Source organism: Dipteris shenzhenensis, chromosome 12 (genome assembly GCF_047967505.1).
Source record: "Dipteris shenzhenensis isolate YYH24624 ecotype China chromosome 12, Dip_SZ_1.0, whole genome shotgun sequence".
Classification (NCBI taxonomy): Eukaryota; Viridiplantae; Streptophyta; class Polypodiopsida; order Gleicheniales; family Dipteridaceae; genus Dipteris; species Dipteris shenzhenensis.
The window spans coordinates 48,454,944-48,477,173 of NC_141607.1; the positions used below are offsets into that span (position 1 = coordinate 48,454,944).

A 22,230-nucleotide genomic window follows, 5' to 3' on the forward strand; every position below is an offset into this window, starting at 1 on the left:
ATACTAGTTGGTTATTCTGATACAATCACCAATGTTCAGCATTTTGATGAAATCCACATAGTAGACCTCGCCTATTGCGAGGGTGATGCATCCATTTCCCTCTCTATCAGTAAGGTCTAGCTTTAAGCTTTTGGGGTAGCCGACGTTGTATAAAGTCCATGTGCCGTACTTGTTAAGAACTCTCCCTTCAAACATTCCATTTCTAACATATAAGTCTATTTCATCAATTAATAGAGGCCTATCAATCGGAGAATACTCAGTGTCTGTACTTGCTTCGTCCGATGATTCTAAGGATAAGATATTGGGAGATCTCTCATCCTCTAGGGCCTCTAACTTCATTCTCTTGTCATCTCTCCCATCAACATTCGGAAAGTAGCGCTTAACAGAACATTTATCAATGGTTATGCTAGCACTACTAGATGATTCTACATCAACATCATAGCCACTAGCACATTCACGCTGGACGAAAGAGTTGCTCGCCTCTGTGAACAAGCATTGTTCTAAAACTCATCACAAATCTAGCTTATAAACCATTCATTACAAAAGCACTACTTCTATATGCAATCTTAAAATTGAAATTTTAAGTTACTTCTCACAGTAGCAATTTCAAAAGATAAAACTCAGAGATAAAGAAAAATTTTCAGCATATATATTTGAAGCCTCTTCCAATATAAGATGGTAATAGGAGAAAAATATTAAGATATTCAAAAATTATTATATCGACACGTTTTTGTAACAAAGCTTAGATTTTATTACTTTCAGTGCTAGGTACAACATGTATAATGTGTATCACTTACCTCAAAAGTGATATGTATAGACTACAACACTCATCTTGAAAGTGATATGTACAATAGTATGTATACAGGGCACTACTCAGCTTGAAAGTGCTAACCGTACAAGTGCATGTGTGTACTTATGAACTCCAAAAAACCTAAAGCCCTTGCGGTTTCATAGTACCAAGGCTTCATCGTACTCTTATTTTTGGTTTTCTTATACTCGACAATCTTTCTCTTTTGTGCCTTCTTCCTACTGTTGATGGATCTCAAGTTTGAAGATCCATCAGAAGATGTGGCCTCTGGAGACATTGTTGGAAGCGACTGCTTAAATTTGACACTTTGTGTTTAGCTCCTAAGTTCTTAAGATGGTGTATGGACAGTGCAACAGTTTCTCAGCACAACGACAAAGCTTGAAAAAAAGCAGCTGCATGACAATACAAAATATTAGCAAATCATACCTCACGTAGTTTAAGCGAACAAGCCATCCTATGCAGGTTACATTTTCCATATTAAATTTAAGAATATGAAAGCATGATTTACCGTTTAGAACGAGTACCAACAAGCAACGTGCAATCAATGCAACATTGAGATGAACAAAACTAGGTATGCATGCATTCGTAACATACGAACCAATAACTCGTGAATCTGAAATATAAGACACTTGCATTATAATCTATCGCTGGAAGAACATTCTTCGGAAAAAAACTTGCTGATAAATTATGTCTGCTATCTTCGGCACGTCTTGCAAATGCTTCGGGAAGAAGAGACACAAGCATGTACACTAGCGGCTGCTCGCTGCTCGCTGCTAAAGCCACCCCAAAGACAGAAAAACCTAACTAGAATAAATATCCTTTACATTCTTTTGAAACCCACTCTTTACATCGAAGTTGTGAAAGCCAGTTTGTATACCTCTATTATGAAAGCCACTGTCTACTTTCAAATATAGTTGGGCTACGTCTTTAGATTTCATTAATCTACGTGACACTCTTCAAGTAGTATGGGATACAAGGCACATGTACTAGTAGTACCGTATAACGTAGACTGTATCGGCCATTAGCGTCTTTCTTGACTTTGAATGCCCAATTTGTGCAAAAAAAGTACTGATGGTAATGGATGCTATAGTGTAGGCCAGCTGAGGCTGTAGTTCATACTTTAGCACGACAGACCAAAATAGGAGCTGTTATTTGTGACTTCTTGAGAGGGCTATGTCACTGTGGATGGCTCTAGTCACACTGTAACAGGCAGGTTTGAAAATTTTAGGAAAGAGTTCAAAATCTCTAAAAAGGGTTACACAAGAAAGAGAAAGCCTATCCAATAAAAGGATTTGCTCCAGTATATCCAGAATGGGTACTGGCAACAGTGACTACTGCAGAGAACACGAAAAGGGGGTTGACAATAAAACTTTTAAGTGTCTACATATTAAGTATTCCAAAACTATGTGTGCGGTCCATGAATGTAGGAAAAGTCAAAGGCACACATATAATCAACCTATACAAGTTTGAAGAACAAAGAAGCATAAAATACAATGTTCAGGAAATAATTCTAAGTACATGATCATAAGATCTATGCCTCCGAATCAAAGCCACCGTGAGCAGATTGACAGCAACATTATCCAACATAAAGGTTGGTATTTGGATAGCACGTTGGCTGAAACAACAAATGTGTTGTCATATAATCAACATAAACAACCTTGAAGGAGATACGTGGCTCCAAATGAATGACACTGTGGGAAGATCAACATCGATATTGTCTAACATTAGCGCAACCATTTCACCAGGAGACCGGGCTGACACGTGACTCTCACATGGGCAGTAATGTTGTCATGAAGATTATTGTTCAACCAAATGCTGGGCAAAACACAACAGCAAAAGAGAAGATGAGTGGAAATCTTCTTCTCTTAACAGGTCAACATCTTCCTCGATATTGTAAATGCTATCCATAAACTGTTCCTGAGAAGAATCACATTCAAAAGAACTACTATGGGATCTATCAGAAGAAATGTAATCTTCTGCCTCTTGGCAATCCTCCACTTGGGTATTCTAACTCTGAAGAGAACAGCCTGCATCCTCATTAGAACTTAGCATATGGGGGATTAGACATCTGACCCTTGCTCTCCAACAGTTTCTGCTCCAGAGAGCGAGGCAGATGTAAGAGAGTCAATCCGTATCCTTGCAGTAATAGGACGCCATACTTTGGTCACTCCAGGCTTGTTAACCCCTAGACCCTGCTTCACAAGTCTCTCAGCAGACTTGATCAAAGTGTTGCTTGAAAAGGAGAGTTGTTCAGACACCATACTTTTTACATTAATGCATGCTTCTGTCAATACATTCAGTGGACAAAAACCAAACTTCTCTCGGGAGCTTGCAGCTCTCAGATGTGCTCGAAGTCTCATTTACTTTGTGGCCATCAAGTTTTGGCTGCTGGCCTAGTAAAAGTATAACATCTATTGAAACAAGTGTGTCCATGTCTTGGGAGTTGCTGTTGGAACTGGTGTGATCAAGCAAAGTTGACAACGTGTCTCCAATAGCGATTTTGAGAAATCCAATCATCAACGCAGGCATGCAACTCTCCTTCTGCGCTGCTTGCGACACTTTGGTGCTACCACATAACAGGACAGAATTCTCTGCCAAAACTGCATCTACACTTCCATATTAAGCGAGACACATTTAAGTGCTCCTTTAGTGAAAGAATCAGGATGCCAGATTATTCTGGTGACTAAATCTGCTGGAATCATCATACAAGTAAGACTCATGCTCTTCTTTTATAGGTCATGGCCATTACTTACATTTGGAGGTTCAGTCCACTACACTATCCATGGGTGTTCTATCTATCGGGCCACCTCTCCTAAGCTTACCAAGGACTTCGTAGATACAAGCTGATATCTCCACATGTATGCCATTCGATGGTCTTCTAATTTCTTAACCAACCGTGTGACATGCTCATGCCACATGGACGAATAATAGTCAGACTACTGATTTTGCAGCTTTCCCTTTACTTCCTTCATCAAAACTTCCCACTCAAGAGCTAATTACGACATTTTTCATCGAAGCTACAATTACGACCACATTTCAAGCAAAGCACTCAGCCCTTCCTGTGTGGCTAAGGAATGACTGCGAGACTCTGCAGTTTTGAGGCTGATGTAAAAGAACCCACATGGTTCCTGCCCAACAAGGGGAAGATGTGAGATGACTACATAGGCAGCCCTTGTCCCTGCATATGCAGACAGGCGGACTTCATCTCAAGACATTTGGACCTACACGAAGCCAGAAATCTACTCTGTGTCCCCCCTGGAAAAACACAAGGCTACAAGAGAAGGCGGGAGAAGCGGGCCGCACTGGTTAGCTGGTGCCAAAAAACAGGGCTGTAATACCTGAAAAGGATGCGTCAGAACTTGACAACTTTAGGGCAGCTGGAAAACAGTGCACAGGGGACTGAAAATTGAGGAATGAGTGGGTTCTGATTTGTTTATTGAGCTGTAATGAAACTCTAATCCACTAAGTGCTGCAGAGAGAGAAAAGGCAAGGACAGCACCAACATAAGAATGCACATGAACGGAGAAACAAGACCAGAGCCCAATTCTGGATCTCGTCCACTGATGACATGTGTGAACTTGACAACTTTGGGGTAGACTGAAAATTGAGGAATGAGAGGGTTCTGATTTGTTTACTGGGCTGTAATGAAACTCTAATCCACTAAGTATTGCAGAGAGAGAAAAGGCAAGGACAGCGCCAACAGAAGAATGCACATGAACGGAGAAACAAGACCAGGGCCCAATTCTGGATCTCGTCCACTGATGACATGTGCGGTAGGCAAGAAATGGCTCAGAATTAAGGCTCTGAGTTACAGGCCCGAAATTGCACACACATCCATACATAAGATTCTTCGAGGGGAATTTATGATAAGACAAAAAAGGCTACGAATTAAGACCCCCAATTGGATACACATGAGGCTCCAAAATGGACACGTCCATACATAAGGCTCTTCGAGGGGAATTTATGATAGACAAAAAAGGCTCTCAATTATGGCCCTAAATTACATAAACATCAAGGCCCGAATTGAGTACATAACCATACAAGCCCTGAACTGCATACATAGGAGGCCGCGAATTGCGTACACATCAATACATTCAAAAAATCCTACCTTCACAAAGGAGACAATTCTCAAAAAGTGTAGATTGCACGAAGGGGAGCCAGATCATTGTCAAAACTTTTCTACGATTAATATTAAACAACTATTTTTTTATTGATCATAAAGTGTTCCATATTGATTTCGCTAGGGCCAAATAATATACAATTAAAACTCTCTAGTATTACAAAGCACTAGGAATGTGAAGTTCTTCGATTCCATTTGTGATATGTATAATATGCTTCACATCTGCAACAACATGAAGCCCTTCAATCGCATCTCTACGCTGTCTAATCTAAGTGCCATCTACCCTACTAAAATAATATTTTTCGTAATATGTGCTGCATAAGCAAGACCTGCAGCCAATAAACACTCTTGCAATTGGCTACTATCATGACACATACCCATAAACTTTATTGGTGGATAATCTGAATGTTGGGCCTTCCAGAGGCTCTCTTCCAACAATTTCGGAAGATAAGACAGACGTTGCAAACAAACATGCATTGACGACGCAGACTAATTGGACTGACTTCCACTAACAATCGATTACACTTGGATAGACAAAATAAAACACTCGGCTTATCATAAAACAAAACATCAAATTCACCAACACACACTACGTAAAAGAACTTACTATGACAAAACGGCTTCTACGTCTGTATTTTGAAAACCAATAATGATCACAAAAATAGAAACAGTTAGCATTCACAGCCCATTTGCTACCTGAAAACAAAAATTTGAAGCTCAGCTTGTCCCTCTCCACACACGCGTATACTGCGCCACTTAGAACAATCAAAATGTAACTATAACAGCTTGCTTTAACAAATCGAATTTCAAATTCACAACTCCGTTTGAACACAGAAAGTGGGAAAGGCTTTGTGAATGGCGATAGAGGCATTAGAACTGTACAAAATTCCTCAAGCAGACATGAAGGTGGCACAGAAGGTCTTACAAAATGAGGCCCACCTGAGAATCTTTGGCCAAATGCTTCTATGCTTCAGAATGGAATAGATGTGGAAATCTCAAAGATGGAGTTGAACAAAATGCTCTCTGATGGCGAGAAGTATAGAGGATGAGCGCATCCAAAGGCAAAGCAGGGATGGTGAACTAGTCTTCTCAAACGGTCAGAACTTGGGATACACAGTCAATGGAATGCCACATGCCTACCATGTGTTAAAAATTCATCCTCCACAGTATTGCATACCAGCATGACAAAGTCATCAGCACAAAAATGTAACTTTCGCATGAAACACGGTTCTAACAGCAGGGGGCGAAGCAGGAAAAAACAACTTTGACATGAATACAGTTCTCAGAGGAGGGGGCCAAAGCAGTTCGAATTGTAGCTTGAAAAGACTTTGACAAGAGAGTCGTTCAAAAGGGACCTAACGTCTTCAGAACACACTGGCAGGCTTAACTCAGACTTCAAACAAGGAATCTAGTGATAATAAAACACCTAGCGCAAATAGCGTTGTCATCAATAGTGTTGGAGTTGCAAAAAGGATTCAGCAAGTGAGTCAAAAGACAGAGTATTCTATTCAAGAGAGACAGGCCCAATATATAGGCTCCAATTACATCCAGTAGTGACATCACATATGAGCTCAGTAGAGCATCTAGATCCACAAATCTCTCAATCAGTTCCATGATTCTCTCAATCACACACCACACACCTAGATTCACTCAATCACACCTACTGACACCTATCCAGGAACACCATGTGTTCACACACTCACAACCTTAGACCTTAGGACTCTAGATCCCATTACATCAATTTGTCCTTCAAATAGTACTAAAAGCAGGTAACCATTGGAGAAAGCCAATCTGTCAGTTGGCTGAAGATATATTCCCACCATGCACAACAATTCCATTGTAAAAAACTAGACAATTACTGAGGAACAGGCCAGCCAAGGGTCAATAACTTCAAAACATTAGCTTTTGACAGCTTTCCTTCTCTCGAAAAAACGACAAACACCAAAATCCAAGCCTCTAACATGATACATTTCAATGAAATATGCATGCAAAACCGGAATGAGGAGCCAATACGAAATACCTTGCACGCAGTCAGACATATCAACCTTGGAAACACTTGCCATAACAAACTAACACTTTGCTTTCAACCTGCAGAACTTTCAAATCCTAACAAACATACGCTGAACACTGCAAACTTCGAGCTCACAAAGGAAGTGATATAAACAGTAGTTATGCTGTTAGACTACTACTGTACATCATTTTATAGGCAAGCTGTGACGAGCGAATTCCGAAAACTGCATCTGCTAAAACAGTCGACATTTGACACTCTTCTACAACCGACTACACTCATGCAACCGACTCCACACCCATGCAACATTGGAAGGTCCTTTTAATATACCCTTGATAACCCTCATGTAACAATAATGTGTTGCATGACCGGTTCCACAAGGCAACCTGCATATGCAGGCGGACGAATAGGACAACCACTAAACCACCGACATCCTTCTCCTGCGAAAGCAGGTGCTCCATGAATACCTTTGTAGAATCGCAAGAGATAAGACTGGAACAACTCCGCTGCAAAAAAGAGCGCAACCGACAGGACGAAATGAAAGAAATAGACTGCCGATCTAGGTGCTCCACGAATAGCTTTGCAGAATCACAAGAGACAAGACTAGAGCAAATCTGTTGGAAGAAAGAGCGCGAGCAGCAGAAGCACAAAAGGGTGTGAGTAGGATGAGGAAATGCAGCAGAGCAGTAGCACAAGCAAAAAGTGGAGCACGAAAGCAGCAAGGCGAAGCACAAAAAACCTAAACTAACACTAAGTATTGACAAAACCTACAACTAACCTAACCCTAACTTCCAACTACGTCACTAACCACAACCTGACCCGAAAATTGACTAACCTGGTCAACTTGACCAACAACACATAAACCCACCGTTTTTCCAACCCAAGCCCGAAAAACCAAACCTTCCCTAAGACCCTTGTCGGGACAAAAATCTTCAAGGTCTATGAGCAGTGTTCCCCAAAAATATTTTTAGTTGCATAATGAGAAACCTGATATCTCAAAACTTACAAGTCTATGAATCAACCCAGCAATCACAAACCTGAGATATTATGATTCAGTCTTGTGAAAAGGGAAATTTGAGCACTTCAGCACATTTGAATTTTATCCTGTGTCATCATGGCCTTAGAAAAATGTCAACCATATTTCCAAAAATTTAACAAATCTTGAAGTTATATTTTACAACTACTCTAAACGATTTTATAATCATGGAAACATGAATGGGCATATTATAAGAAATGTTACTATATATTGAAAGTTTACAAGGGAACATTGCTAATACATTCAAGAAAATATAATGGTACTACATTCATCACAATATATCTTCATGAAAAAGCAAGAAACAACTTCAAGGAGTCATGATACATTATCATTTCACTTCATTGAAAATGCAAGAAACAATTCAAGGAGTCATGATACATTATCATTCCAATTCACTGTATGCATGTCTGCATGTTTTGACTGCATTCTGCCATAATTGTATAGTCGGCACAAAATCAAACTCTACTAGAGGTGGTCCTTCGATTGAAATCCGCATAAGTGAATCCAAGTTCTTGGTTTCCAATCTATTTCTCAGCTTGTTCTTGATGATGTTCTGAATACTGAAGCCCCTTTCACAAATAGCTGTGCTGCTACATTGCAACAAGGCAATTTCTGCAACTCGAAGAAGCATAGGATACTTATCATGGAGCACTTCATTTTTACTAATAAAGCACCATGCATCTTTCAACACTTTTCCTCTCCAATCTGATGCTGCTTGTATCTTAAAAATATGATATTCCCTCTTCAATTCTCTACCATCAATCAAGCATCCTACATGTGTACCATCCACTAACATTGCATCATTTCCGTACTGCTGTACCAACACTCCCAATTCATCTGCTCCATAACTTTTAAGCTCTTGAGGTGAAGGAAACGTGAAAGGTGCAAGGATTTTGAAGCTCTCCAACACATGATTTTCAGAAAACCTAGATCGCAAGTTCCTTTTCACTTCATTATAAAAAGCACTTTGAAACTCAAGAGCTTCAGCAAGATCACTACCAATAACACATCTATCAATTCTAACCCCATAGTACATGTCCCCTTTTAAAGCCCTACGCATGGAACATAACCATCCATCTTGACCACCAAACTCAGGAATAGAAGGAAATCCATAAATGATCATGCCCTTGCATATTGATGTTGATGTCTTGAGGCCCCATAAATTCCATATCTAGCATAGTGATGGTGGAAGCCACTAAACTAGAAATAGTTGTAACATCCACATAATACTTCTTAAAGGCATATGACAAGCTTGCAAGATGATCCATCACATCACCCAAAAAATGCAACATGTACATGAACTTGAAGTTTGCAACCAATTTAAACACTCTTGTATTCTCCTCTTGTAAGCACACCAAAAGCAGCTCATACATTTCACAAATCTTGGAAATTACCTTAAATCTACTCAACCATCTCATCTTGTGTATCTTTTCCATCCTCAAGCTTGGACAATCAAGATGATTAGCCAACTCTGCCAATCTAGACGACCTTTAATAGCTTTTCTTGAAAATTCCAGCAACTTCATTCAACACACAGTCCACATGTTGTGCATCAGAATTTTGTTTAAAAGTGTTAGAAACACATAAGTGAGTCTGGTGTGCCACACAATGTATTGATGTCATGAAAGGACTCCTTCTCTTCAACAATGCAGCCAATCCATTTGTAGAACCAATCATTACAGATGCACCATCAAACCCAAGCTGACCATTTTTCTCTCATCTATACCATATTCTCTAAAGAATTTTATAACTGCAGTTTCCAAGCCCCTAGCTGTCCTGTTGTGTATTTCAAGCAAACCTAAGAAAGAAACCGGAGGCTCATGATCGTAGATGTAAGTGGCATACACAATGAGATGCTCCATGACTGAAATATCTGTAGACTCATCAACTAAGAGACCAAAAAAAGGTGATATGTTCAGCCTCTCAAAGTAATTGGCATAGCATCAAGCCAGAGCATGACGATCGATCGTTTTCACCTATACAACAAAAAGGACAATGCTCTGCTGTCGGAGATTGTTAGGGAGGAGTTTTGGGCTGCTCCTGTGACTTCCTTTAGGGTGTTTAAGGGCAAAAGCTAGGTGCATTAACATTACGATCGTCACACACTTGTATCCTCCACAATTGCTACAAAGAGACGTACTCACCCGCTTCCAAAAATCTGGTAGACTATCAAACAATTCCTCTTGAGTTCTTCAAACCCTAGGAGAAAGAAGAGCCGCATTACCAGCGGCACTCGCCTGAAGACTCTCCTCCATCACCCACTGATGGCACAATCAAACTTTGGGACGATCCAAGTGATTGCCTTGAAGAGAAGAGGAGTGAAGAGAAGAGGAGCTACAAAACATGGAGTGAAGAGGAGAGGAAGTCGACAAAGAAATCTTACCTCAGAGCTGGGGATTGTTTGATGCAATCATGGTGCAATGTGGAGGCTGAGACACGAGCTGGTACGTGGAGGAGGGAGAAGCCAACAAGCTGGTATGCTGAGACATTAGCCGGTATGTGGAGGAGGGAAAAGCCAATGAAGGAGTACACTAATGAAAGAGAGCAAATCCTGTTGTTAGAGGAGACTAAGCCAAACGTGGCAATGCCTTATAAGTTAGAAGGGAGATGAGGTTATCTTGATCCTCCTCCACAAACCATAATTCATCAAACTAAAACCCATATATCTGAAGCTATTTAAATTTAACATATATGAAAACATGCACACTTAAAAAACCTCCATTTTATATTCTAGTCTACTAAAAAACAGGCATGTTTTATGAATGAAAAGCCATAAAATTTGCATTTTTAATCTTCCAAGTGTAATACCTATGAAACACTTACAAGAACAATTTCCATAAACCTCCAAATAGAAAAAAGTCAGGTGAAACCTAAAACTTTGCAGTTTCATTGTAAGGCTTTGCAAGTCTTTGGGGAACACCGTCTATGAGTCTTGCAAGAACTGATACAATGAGCTAGGTCACGCTCTCACATGAGAGTCGAAGAATAAGAGAACAATGCCCTCGTCGTCAACGCTTTTCTCTCTTGCAACGAAGCTTTGCAAGCCGCTTCCTCCTGCTTCTCACACTCTCAGATGCTTCTTGTCCCAGGGCAAAGACAAGTCAAAGGGCAAGGCCAAAGACAAGGAGGCCTCCGTGCCTCCTCCCTCCTCAAGTCCCGAGAAGAAGTCAAATAAGAAACCACACTGGAGTCAGCTCGTCTTCTACAAAGTCTCCCCCCGCCTCTCGAGTGTCTTGGATTCCACGAAGCTCACGCGGCCCGAAGCTATTGAACGCATTTGGGATTACATCAAGTCTAACAATCTCCAGGCATGATCTCTTGCTTCCTATCCGGCCTTCATTTTCTATTTCATTCTCTAGCAATTTTTTTCTTCGAGAAAGGTGTGGGGTCAAAAAACACACACACACACACAATGCCTAAGCATGACAGTATTACAGTCAAGAAACAATTGAGGCCATCGCATTTAGAGGACTTGGCGTTACAGTATGTGCTACAGACATTTCAAGTTCATTCTGTACCTCTCTCAAAGTTGAAACAAATCCAGTTGAAAACTATTAGAATGTGGTACTGCACTATCACCGTGTCAAGTGAAGGCCAAGTAGGTTTCACTACAAGTATGGCCAGGTGGCAGCTCAATGATCTTAAGCTTCATGGTAAACCTGCTTTTTATGCAGCTTGGACACCTTTTCAACAAGGAAAGAAAGATAGTATTACGTTCTTTTCTCAAGGAGATCTTCTTTCAAGCTTAAGACAAACTAGGACAGAGTAAGATTTTCAGGCAAGGGTTTCTCGCACCAAGAAATAATACAATGTGATGTCTCAGTTTGCCGCACAAGAGCACGAGGGTCTGTGGTCGGTTGCTCCCTTTATGTAGAAAGCATTTAGCTGTTGAGGTGCACCAAGGCAACGTCCTTGGAGTGGAGAGAGCAATTACAAGATAGGTCAACAAGGTGCACGGTGTGAAGGTTGTTTCTAACTTTGAAATGCTTTAACTTTCTCGTTGAGGCTCAAAATCGAACTTCAAAACTTGTGCCTAAATGTCATGAAACTTAGATGTTTAGGAGTCTCTTTATGATAGTGCACCAACAAGACCAAAACCCTTTGCATGTTCTAGCCCTGAATCATCTGCGTGAATGATAGTGATGTTCCTCCTAAGGTAAACAATAATGATGCCAAAGCTCTCTATTACCTAATACCTGCTCTACAAGTTGATAATATTGGAAAGGTCACCTCCCCATCTGTAAGCCCCCATATGAGGAGAGCGTGGGGGAAGGAGACCTAGGGCATGTGCCCAAGAGAAAAGGTGAGAGGGGGCTGCCACTTGCAGCTTCATTCCTCACTTGCCTCGCTATGGCCGAGGTTGTATTCCAGAATATATACAGTTGCTATCTCTCTCTCTCTCTCTCTCTCGTGTATACTTCCACATGTGTACTACTTTCACATGATATTAGAGTTGAGGTTGGCTAGGGGCCGGGAGAGCTCAGAGCTTACGTAGTCTGGGCATTGTGACGTAGATCTGTAGGCTGAGTAGTTATTGAAGAGCTTGGTACAAGGCGATTGAACGGCTGTTTAGTTATTGAAGAGCCTAGTACAAGGCGACTTTGAGGCATAGGTAACAGGAGGTTGTTTGGAGCGGCTTGCCCAAGGCGTGGATAGCATAGTCTCTCTCTCTCTCTCTCTCTCTCGCGCGCGCGCACGTCGTTGTCTTGTTGGACATGGTAGTAAGGCTGCCTCTTCCTCCACTGCCTCATCCATCCTGATATCTTGTTGTTGCTGATGATGATGATGATGATATTGATGACGATGCTGAGATTGATATATAGTCGACCATCGACATGACTATGTTGTACTTAGGACTTAGTACTGCCATTCTGCATTTTTGCATTTTGTATTGGTATGGATGCTCATTTAGTAGCTCCACTACCACAGCTTGTTGTATCAGGATTTTCACAGTCTCATAGACCCATTGGTCTTCCGAAGACTTTAATAAACTTTCTTTCTTTCTTTCTTTTTCTCCCACACCCCCCCATCTAGCCTTCCCTCTCCTCTTCTCCACCCAGAGGGTTGTTTTCAAGGATGAACAAAGGTGTGTGAGGTTGGAGTGGTTCCATGGGACCTTGTGTACAAGTAAGGAGGACAAACTTGATGTCACCAATTGTGCCCATTGGAAGCTGAATATGAAGGTTTGGTTTATCTATAAGGGCCTATGGGAGATAGTTCAGAGATATGAGTGGAAGCCCGGGCCCCAAATGTCCCAAGAACTCGATCTATTGGGATGCTGCTTTCATGGAAGTGCTACAGGATTGGGAGGACCGTGACTCCAAGGTACATTCAGTAGTGGTACGTACCATTACCAAGGATATGTTTATGGCTATATGAATGTTAACTAGCGCTTTCGAAGTATGGTCTAAATCGTGGAGGATCTCTATGCAAGGGATTTTGCTACGTGAGCTATCACTTTGCAGGGTCAGCTATATAGTCTCGAGTTTCCCATAGGGAGGACCATGCAGCCGTTCTTGATGAAGGCCAAGGTCATCCATGACGGGCTTTTGGCAATGGGTGCTGCCTTATCGTCTCTTTAGTTGGCTGCCCTTAACCTCACCATGCTGCCACCAGAGTATGACATGGTTTCTCGAGCTTTGTGGTGTCAGGTTAGTAACATCTTAGTTGGATTTTGATTACCTCTGCTCCCTTCTCCTTGGAGGAGGGTTATTTTATCTCATGTAAGCTGCAGGTCACTCCAGTGGTGTTGAAGCACTTACGATAGTGCAGATGAAAGGTCGAAGCCAATGCTATGCTTGTGGGAAGAGAGGTCACTTGGCCAAACATTACCGGTCAAAGGACAAGGGTAGATCAAAAGACAAGGACGAGATTCATGACAAGTTTGATGATCCTAGGGCAGCCTTTGCTCAGGATATATTGAGTGTTCTTGCTTTCTAGCACTGAGAAATGGGTCCCCCCCCTCTCAAGTCCAAACTGGTACACTATCTCCAGATCATGAACTTGAGTGCTCCAATGACAACCGGCATATAACTGCTCACAAGGATCAATCAATTGTGTTTGGATTCCCGCACTGGCAATCTGCTGACCCATCCAGGTCTCCAGCAGCTCATCAAACAATAGCTGCAGCAAAACACTAGGAGACCCCTCTGGATTCACCAGGTCATAATGTCCAAACAAAATACATACTGGTAAGATACTGCCACCTGAGTCAGCGGGAACAACTCCTTGTGGCTCAAGGTTTTGCCTGAAAGCCTGCCTCAATCGATGACTCCCTTCCCCTTACACTTGATTGGCAGGTCCAGCTGCCACAAACAAGCAAGCAATCCTCCATCTGGATCTGGAAAGCCTGTTGGCAGTGCATCTTGCCTTGTGCTACTAGAAGGCGGGAGTATACGTTGTAGCGGCGGTAACACTGTCCAGCTGGTTACTAGTCCCCTCACCGTTCCTTTGAGGACATCGCCGTGAGTAATGACCTTTGTGGCCTCATTGGTTACACATACGGGACGCCTTGAGTGCTTCTCGTTCCTCAGCTGTCAACTGCTTTCTGCCATTCTGCTCAGCTGCCAAAGCCTCAGGCTGAATCTCGTTTCTGATCTGAAAACACCCTTCAAAGTCACCCCTTGCTGGGCACCCGAACAGTCCACTCCTTGCACACGCTCCTCAAAGACACCTCCGAACAGCACCCTAAACCTCTGCTTTGTGTGCTGTCTCAACAATCTCTCTGCTCCTTGGGTCTCTAGCCAACCGTGGCTCTGATACCATACGAGAGTGCAGCGGAATCTGAACAAGGTGAGAGAGAGGGAGAGCACACACACTGACTCACACTGCTGAAAGGGAGAGAAAAAAAGAGATGACTGCAATGTATCTCAGGGAAAACCCCCAGAACTGCAGGGGAAAACCTCTACTGTATAGATGCTCGAGAGAGGCACCCTGAGAGTGGAAGAACTGCTCCACACCCCTGCTCCAAGTGATGGAAAACAAGGAGTGAGGGGGGGCCTATGTATTGTCCCTCATCCTCCTCTAGTTGGCTGCAGCATGCAGCCCGACCAACCCCCCTCTGCTCTCTATAAAGGGTCTGGAATTCAGACCTAGAGGGCTGCCTCAAGGGCCGACCACTGGGCCATCTGGCCGATCCCGCACCCTGCATAAAGGGGCTGCTGTGCAGCGTCTATAGGGCTGCCTGACTGCCCATGAACAGGCCGCCTAGGGGGCTGACTCCCTGCCCTACAGGCCGACTGCACCTAGGCCCCATGGGGCTGCCTACACAGCCATAAGGGAGGGGTCCTGCCCCAACTAGGCCAACAGCATTGCCTATGATGGCCGACCCCACCTCTGCCTGCACATAGGCTCCTGGGGGTGCTGGACTGCTGCATATATGCTGCCCCATAGGCACACCAGATAGGCGCCTCCATGTTAGCTCGGAGAAACCTCTCTACCCTACTCTTACCTCACGGGGGGCAGGCACACTCACAACAAGGCTCTCTCTGGACTAGCCTAACCTCACAGGGGTGGGCACACCCACAAGCACTGGCCCTCTCTCACTAAGGTGACATTAGGAGATGTTGACCTCCAACAATGATATGATATGATTGTATTAAAGTCCTCTTGATACCCTATAGGATCTATTGGACTTGTGATCACTAGTAACAAATAGTGATTTATTTACATCCGGTGAAATAGAATGCTGTAGATTGCTTGTTGGGCTAGTTGAACTCTGTGGGCTAGCCTGAGTACCACTTCTTTTAGACAGCTTCCCAGCTTTGTAGTTGGCTGTTCTAATAGATCTTTCAGGTTTCCTCTCCTGCCATTGTATCTTTCTCTGATGTGTGCATAAGCCCGGCATCTTAGAAGTATATGCTGCTCCTTTTCCATCTCCCCTTTGAGGCAGATTTTGCATGTTCTTCTTCTCTTGGGACCCTCGGTCTTGTCCACCCTCCCCTTTCCACTTCCTAATCATGTGAGCTGGTTCTCATTTTACATATTAGATGTCTTTTGAACGTGGATATGTCTTCCCCAAGGTTTTTTTGCACCCCATAGCTATCCATTGAATTAATTTCTTGTCACAATCTGTGACGTATTCCTTTCTCTATTTCTAGACTTATGGATGGTTTGATGAATGGACACTTGTGGAAGGGTATGCCCTTTCGACGGGACACTTCCTATGAGGCACAACCCTTCACTAGAGACATCCTATTGAAGAGACATTTCTATTGTAATGTACCCTCTCATCAAGGGTCACACCCGTCACAAGGGGTACACACCTCTTCATGCACATACCCTTTGGAGTACATACCTTTTCATGTGTGACTCTTCACTCTCTATATAAGAGAGGCCCAATTGTATGGATGACAACAACATCTACCCTACAGACATTCAAGCAATACAATTATTCCTTGTTCTCTGCTATTTCAGTCTCCTTTCTGTTCCTTAGCACATTTCTAAATATAGTAAATCTAGGATTTCTTACAGTGGTATCAGAGCAAAATTCGCTCCTGCCTGTAGGAAATGCCCCCCACCTTCTAGCGCCGATAAAGCGCCAACCCTGCCTAAAGTCATCCATGGCCTCTCCATCTCCCACACATCACAAGTTGATGTGAATGGACACGACAAAAATCGTGTCTTTTTCAGGTGCTTGGGCTGTCCCAAAACCAAGGGACGCACCTTTTCCACCATCGGACACACCTTTTGATGACGAGTCTTGACTCCTCACTCAAGGGACACACCCCATCGTGGACAAAAAGGACATACCTATTCATGTAGGGACACCCCTTTTAAAAACAGGGACACATCCCTTCATGAAAAGGTGCACCTATTCCAAGGGTCACACCCCTTCAAATAGACACACCTTTTAGGCACCAAGCACCTATAAAAGGGTACCTAGAGGGGTAAAAAGGAAAAAAAAAAAACCCAGCCCCTACCCTTAGGTTTACCCTAGCTACCCTAGGGTTAACTAAACCCCCAAATTAATTTTTGGGCAACCACCCAACTATAGGCAGCCCCAATGAAAAGAGGCGAACCTCTTGGACGATTTCCGTACGTACGGATCTCCACGCAAGTGCGCAGTCAATTGCCTCGCCATATCGCAGCCCCCTGCGCAGCCCTAGCCTCGCTAGCATGCCAGCCCCCTGCGCAGCCCTAGCCTCGCCAGCACGCCAGCCTTCCTATGCCCTAGCCTCGTCAGCAGGCCCCCCCTGCGCAGTCATTTGCCTTGCCAGCCATGCCAGCCTAACTGCGCAGCCCTGCATCGCCATTTCGCTGTCAGACCCCTCGCCATAGGCAGCCTAGCCTTGCCCATTTGCGGCCCTGGTTACCTGCTATTCCCTGCCAGCCTGCAGCGTGAAACAGCCTGCAGCCCCCCCCTTGTTTCGCCATCTTTTCCTGCCAAATCAGCAACAGTTGCAGCCTCCTCTCGCGATGAAGACAGCCTGTTAACAGCCCGGACCAGACAAGCCTCGATCCGCTCCTCGCAAACCACTGCAACATGGATCTCCAGACAGCTATTTGCAGGCCTCTTCTACGCAACAATTTGGCAGTCAATGCGCCTCTGCATCGACTACCGAGCCCTCAACAAGCTCACTATCAAAAACAAGTATCCATTGCCTCGCATTGATGACCTCTTCGATCAACTTCTACATGCAACACAATTCTCAAAGATTGATCTTTGTTCAGGTTATCATCAAATTCGCATACGAGAAGGCGATGAGTACAAGACAGCTTTTCGAACAAAGTGTGGACACTATGAATGTTTGGTCATGCCCTTTGGGTTAAACAATGCCCCGGCCACATTCATGACACTAATGAACGACATCTTCAGGCCTTTCCTCGATAAGTTCGTCATCGTTTACCTCGATGACATCCTCGTTTTCAGCAGAGCTCTACAAGAGCACAAACAACATCTTCATCAAGTTTTTGATGTTCTCCGCGCAAATTCTCTCTACATCAACATTGAGAAGAGTGAGTTCTTCAAAACCCAACTCGAATATTTGGGACATGTTATTTCAGCTCAAGGCATCTCTGTGGATCCCAAGAAGGTCGAGGTAATCCAAAACTGGCCTACTCCTAAGAATGTTCATGATGTCCGCTCTTTTCTCGGATTGGCAAACTTCTACCATACAAAGGTCTATCAGTTTTCCGAAATCGTAGCGCCTATGTCCGAATTATTGAAAAGCTCAGCAGTTTTTCAGTGGCTTCCCGAAACAGAGTATAGTTTCCAACAACTCAAGCAAGCACTCACTACAACACCAGTTATGGCTATTGCTGATCCAAACTTTCCATTTGAGGTCATGATCGACGCTTTCGACATCGCTACAGGAGCAGTCTTGATGCAAGAAGGCAGAGTCATTGCTTTTGACAGCCATAAACATTCAGATATCTAAACCCGATACCCGCTTTATGATAAGGAGTTTCTTGCTGTTGTACATGCTTATCGCTCTTGGAAACATTATCTCATGGGAGCCGACTCGGTGGTCAAAACAGACCATCAAGTAGACTGACTTCGAGAGTGATGACTGAATGATAGAGCATGCTCGCTCATCCATGTCATCCCAATCACTTTGTTTAATGCTATTAGGCTTGACACCTTTGCATTGAATGGGCTTATGCTGCCTCTTCTGCACTAACACATCATAAATCTGCTCTTTCCAATACTGAAAGTTTGATCCATCCAACCTCTCAATATCAAAGAGGGCACTACCAGCTGTAGATGCCATATCTGTGGCACAATAGGTCACAACCAAAGAGCAGTATAGTGCAATAGGCAACCCAAATGACCAAAAAATATAGTGTTGTCCAGACCAATCAGGTCTCCAAATAAATTGGCTGATCCAATGCTCAAAAGCACTCAGCCATAAAGAGGCATAAACAAGAATATATGCAGCCCAGTAACCTGCCAATGCCTAGCAATCCAAGTAAGAAATGCACTGAACCAAATGAGCAATGCCTGCTCAACCAATGGCAATAGGAGCCCAGCTCAACTATCCATAAACATCAGTGCAGCATCCACCAATGCAAATCCATAATGCATCGAAATGGCATTTACTGCATCACCAATGCATCACCTCAAGCGCGCAATTGTTTGGCAACAAAATCAAGCATTCACCACTTGCCAAATGTGCCAAAGTGACTTGCCAAAATGCCAATAATGCCCTTGGACTGAAGTGAGATCCCAATCACTTTATATAATTTACTGTGAGTTCCCAATTCACTGTTGTGCAAGAGAAATCCCTACAACAATACCTCACAGCCACTTTGGGCAAAATAACACGCTGTCCCTGTTTTTGAACAGCGATATCTTTTCACTGAAAGACCAGATGCCAATGCTGTAAACAGCAAAGTTGTAGCTGGTAGAAAGATCTACAACTTGTCAGTTGACCTCAAGAGCCAAATCCTTGTGGATTCTCAGATATTCTCACCTGAAAAACAGCTTCCTGCACATTGGTTACAAATAGACAGTAGACTGCAACTTTTTGTGATTTTGCAGAGGCTGTAACTCTTGCAGCTTATACTGGATCAACTTGCTTCCAAAAGCAAAGTTGTAGTATGTTCTGTGAACTACAACTTTCCAGTTCGGCACAAAGTGCAATTCCGCACCAGGAAAGAGATATTCAGTCCTGAAAATGACTGTTTTGTCATAAAAACAGCAACAGCAGCTTCCTTGTATGTTTGCTGCCCTTTACAGCACTCATCTGCTCCAGCAAAAAACAGCCCCAAAAAATGGTCAAAATACATCCAGCAGATCACCCCGTATGTCAACTGCAACACCAGCAAAATGGCAAGTACAATGCCCAACCAAATCAGTGCAAAGTGACTATCAATGTCACTGAACTCAGCATCAAGACACCTCACAAATGTTACCAAGGCTGTATTTTCTGCTCAACCTTGAGACCTCTCACAGCATGTGAGAAATGATGCATCCAAAATGTGTCAATTGACAACCAAAATGGCATCCAAATGGCATGTACCACTATATCATTTGTGCATCCAAGTAAGCGACAATATCATGCATCCGTTGTACCCTTGTGACATCTGCAAAAAGAAAAATGGCACTGTACTTGTGCTGTCACTGTTTTTAAACAGCAATATCTTTTGATCCAAAAGTTGGATCAACTTGTGTCCAACAGCAAAGTTGTAGTGTTTTGAAGGATCTACAACTCTCTAGTTGAACGCAGCGGCAGATTCTGCACAAGTGAAAAGATATACAGTCTGCAAAATGGCTGTCTGCACACTGATCACGAACTGTCCCTATTTTGGATAGTAAATAACTCTGTACTGTAAACTCGGATGACCGAGCTGTCAACAGAGAAAACGTAGCCCTTCCAAAGTTCTCCGACTCCTCTGTTGGGCACCGAGCCTAAATCCTTATGGATTTGCAAATACTTGCTGTCGAAAATGGCATTCTGCTCACTTTTACTGTCTGAAATACTGTCAGATTTCCAGACTAAAAACAAAGAACTCACTCTTTTTCTCCAAAGTGGATGTTGTTGCTATCACTGGGCTGCTCTTCCTTTGCTCACGGGAAGGAGAAGGGTATGGAGAGAAAGAGACTCCTATCTACTCCATCTAAGAGCTCGCAATGGCTCACGAGCCATGTGCAGCAGTTGCATCTACAAAGAGCTTCCCTACAGCCCTCTCCAAACAACGCTCCCCAATGAAGGCTCAGCCTCGAGTGCATCGCTCAAAGCTCCAGCCTTAGCAGTAGCAGCAAGCCTAAACGGTGCTTTTACGACCGAGCTCCAAGACACAAGCTGCCTCTAAGACTCATACGACAGCTTCCAACGATATCCACTCATGAGTTGTGAAACACCAATGTCAACGATCTCCAGCAAGTATCTACGAAGCAATGCCTCCATCAACGAGGCAATGAAGCTCCCAAATGATGTCTTCTCCAACCACTCCTACTCACGGCTCTACAACAGTGTCCTGCAACACACGCTCATGGGTGCCTCAACAGCCTGGGCTCCCTCGATGGCTCCATTGAACTCTCTCCTCAGGCTCTTCTCCTCGAGCTCCCGGAGCTCAGATCAGCAGATAAGCATAGCTATGGCTGCCCCGTCTTCTCCACGAGAGACATCGATCCAAAGCTACTTCAATGCTCGATTCGCACACACCACAAGCCCTCGCGAAGATCCCCGCAGATCGAACACCACGACCTGCTCTGATACCAGTTGTGGGAGAGGAGAGGACACACAAAGGGATAGGAGATACCAAAAGTGTTGGAGCAAAAGCTACTCCAGCTTATTCCTCTATCATATATATATATCTGAGTATACATGGGCACTGTATAAGTGGGTGGGCACACTGCCCTTTACCCCAACAGGACGACTGCGACGCTACTTGGCAATCTGATGAAGACTTACAGCAGTACCGTGACATTTTACAGCAATATTTCAGAATTTACAGTGATATTTTCTACATCAGTTCATTATCTCCACCAGGGTCTTCTTTTGAGTGGGAGGGGATGTCACGATCTGTGACGTATTCCTTTCTCTATTTCTAGACTTATGGATGGTTTGATGAATGGACACTTGTGGAAGGGTATGCCCTTTTGACGGGACACTTCCTATGAGGCACAACCCTTCACAAGAGACATCCCATTGAAGAGACATTTCTATTGTAATGTACCCTCTCATCAAGGGTCACACCCTTCACGTGGTCCAAGGTGGAGTGCTGTCTCCAAAATCCTATGTATCCGCTTTCCATAAGCCTCTGTGGCTGTTGATCTCCATCTCTTGTACTGATCCATATATCTTAGCCTTGGTGTGGCAAATCATAAGAGCATGGTAGTTTCCAGTGTCCATGGGCTCCCTTGCTTTGTGTATCGGTACAATGTTGGTAGTGCTTGAAGCAGGTGGGAAGCTGTGGCATCAGTCATGGTTAATATTTGCGCTAGAATTGGAGCTAGGACCTCCTGTCCATGTGCGAAGTGCTCAGTCTGTAGTCCCTTACAATCCTGTGCTCTTCGTTTATGGAGCCGACGGAGTGTAGCTCGTATATTTTGCGTGGTGAACAAATGGCAAGTATTGGGCCTGGGGCATAGAGGACATGTCAGGTGGTGCATGCATCGTGATGTCCTAGAGAGAGCGTGGATGTGTGCACTAAACTACTGGATCTGTGATGGGAATAGGCGACTTTCCCTTTGATAGAAGCCCCCATCCAATGGTTGGATCTCCCGCTCAAAATGATCTTGATCACCTCATCAATCCTTTGTGTGAGGAAAAGATGGAACTTTGGAACAAACAGGTTTTGTGCCTAAGTTCA

At 43.5% G+C, this 22,230-nt stretch overlaps 1 protein-coding gene and 1 long non-coding RNA gene across 3 annotated transcripts in view; one reads left to right on the top strand and one right to left on the bottom strand.

Annotated features, from left to right (window-relative positions):
- Positions 1 to 752: 752 nt before the first annotated feature.
- LOC147896325 (uncharacterized) lies at positions 753 to 11,825 on the bottom strand. Its single transcript, XR_015541937.1, has 3 exons — positions 11,767 to 11,825; positions 1,317 to 1,421; positions 753 to 1,200 (listed from the first exon to the last, which is right to left on the bottom strand). It is a non-coding gene; the product is annotated as an uncharacterized LOC147896325 (long non-coding RNA).
- LOC147896326 (uncharacterized) overlaps positions 10,854 to 22,230 on the top strand; it is a 31,874-nt gene continuing 20,497 nt past the window's right edge. The window contains exons 1-2 of one of the 2 annotated variants that reach the window (XM_087383249.1): positions 10,854 to 11,279; positions 11,646 to 11,773. In XM_087383249.1, coding sequence (XP_087239375.1) covers positions 10,968 to 11,279; positions 11,646 to 11,720 — 387 coding nt within the window. In that variant the 5' untranslated portion in view covers positions 10,854 to 10,967 and the 3' untranslated portion in view covers positions 11,721 to 11,773. Of the gene's footprint in view, positions 11,280 to 11,645; positions 11,774 to 22,230 lie in introns of those variants that run through there. The other variant, XM_087383248.1, reaches the window with a different exon arrangement.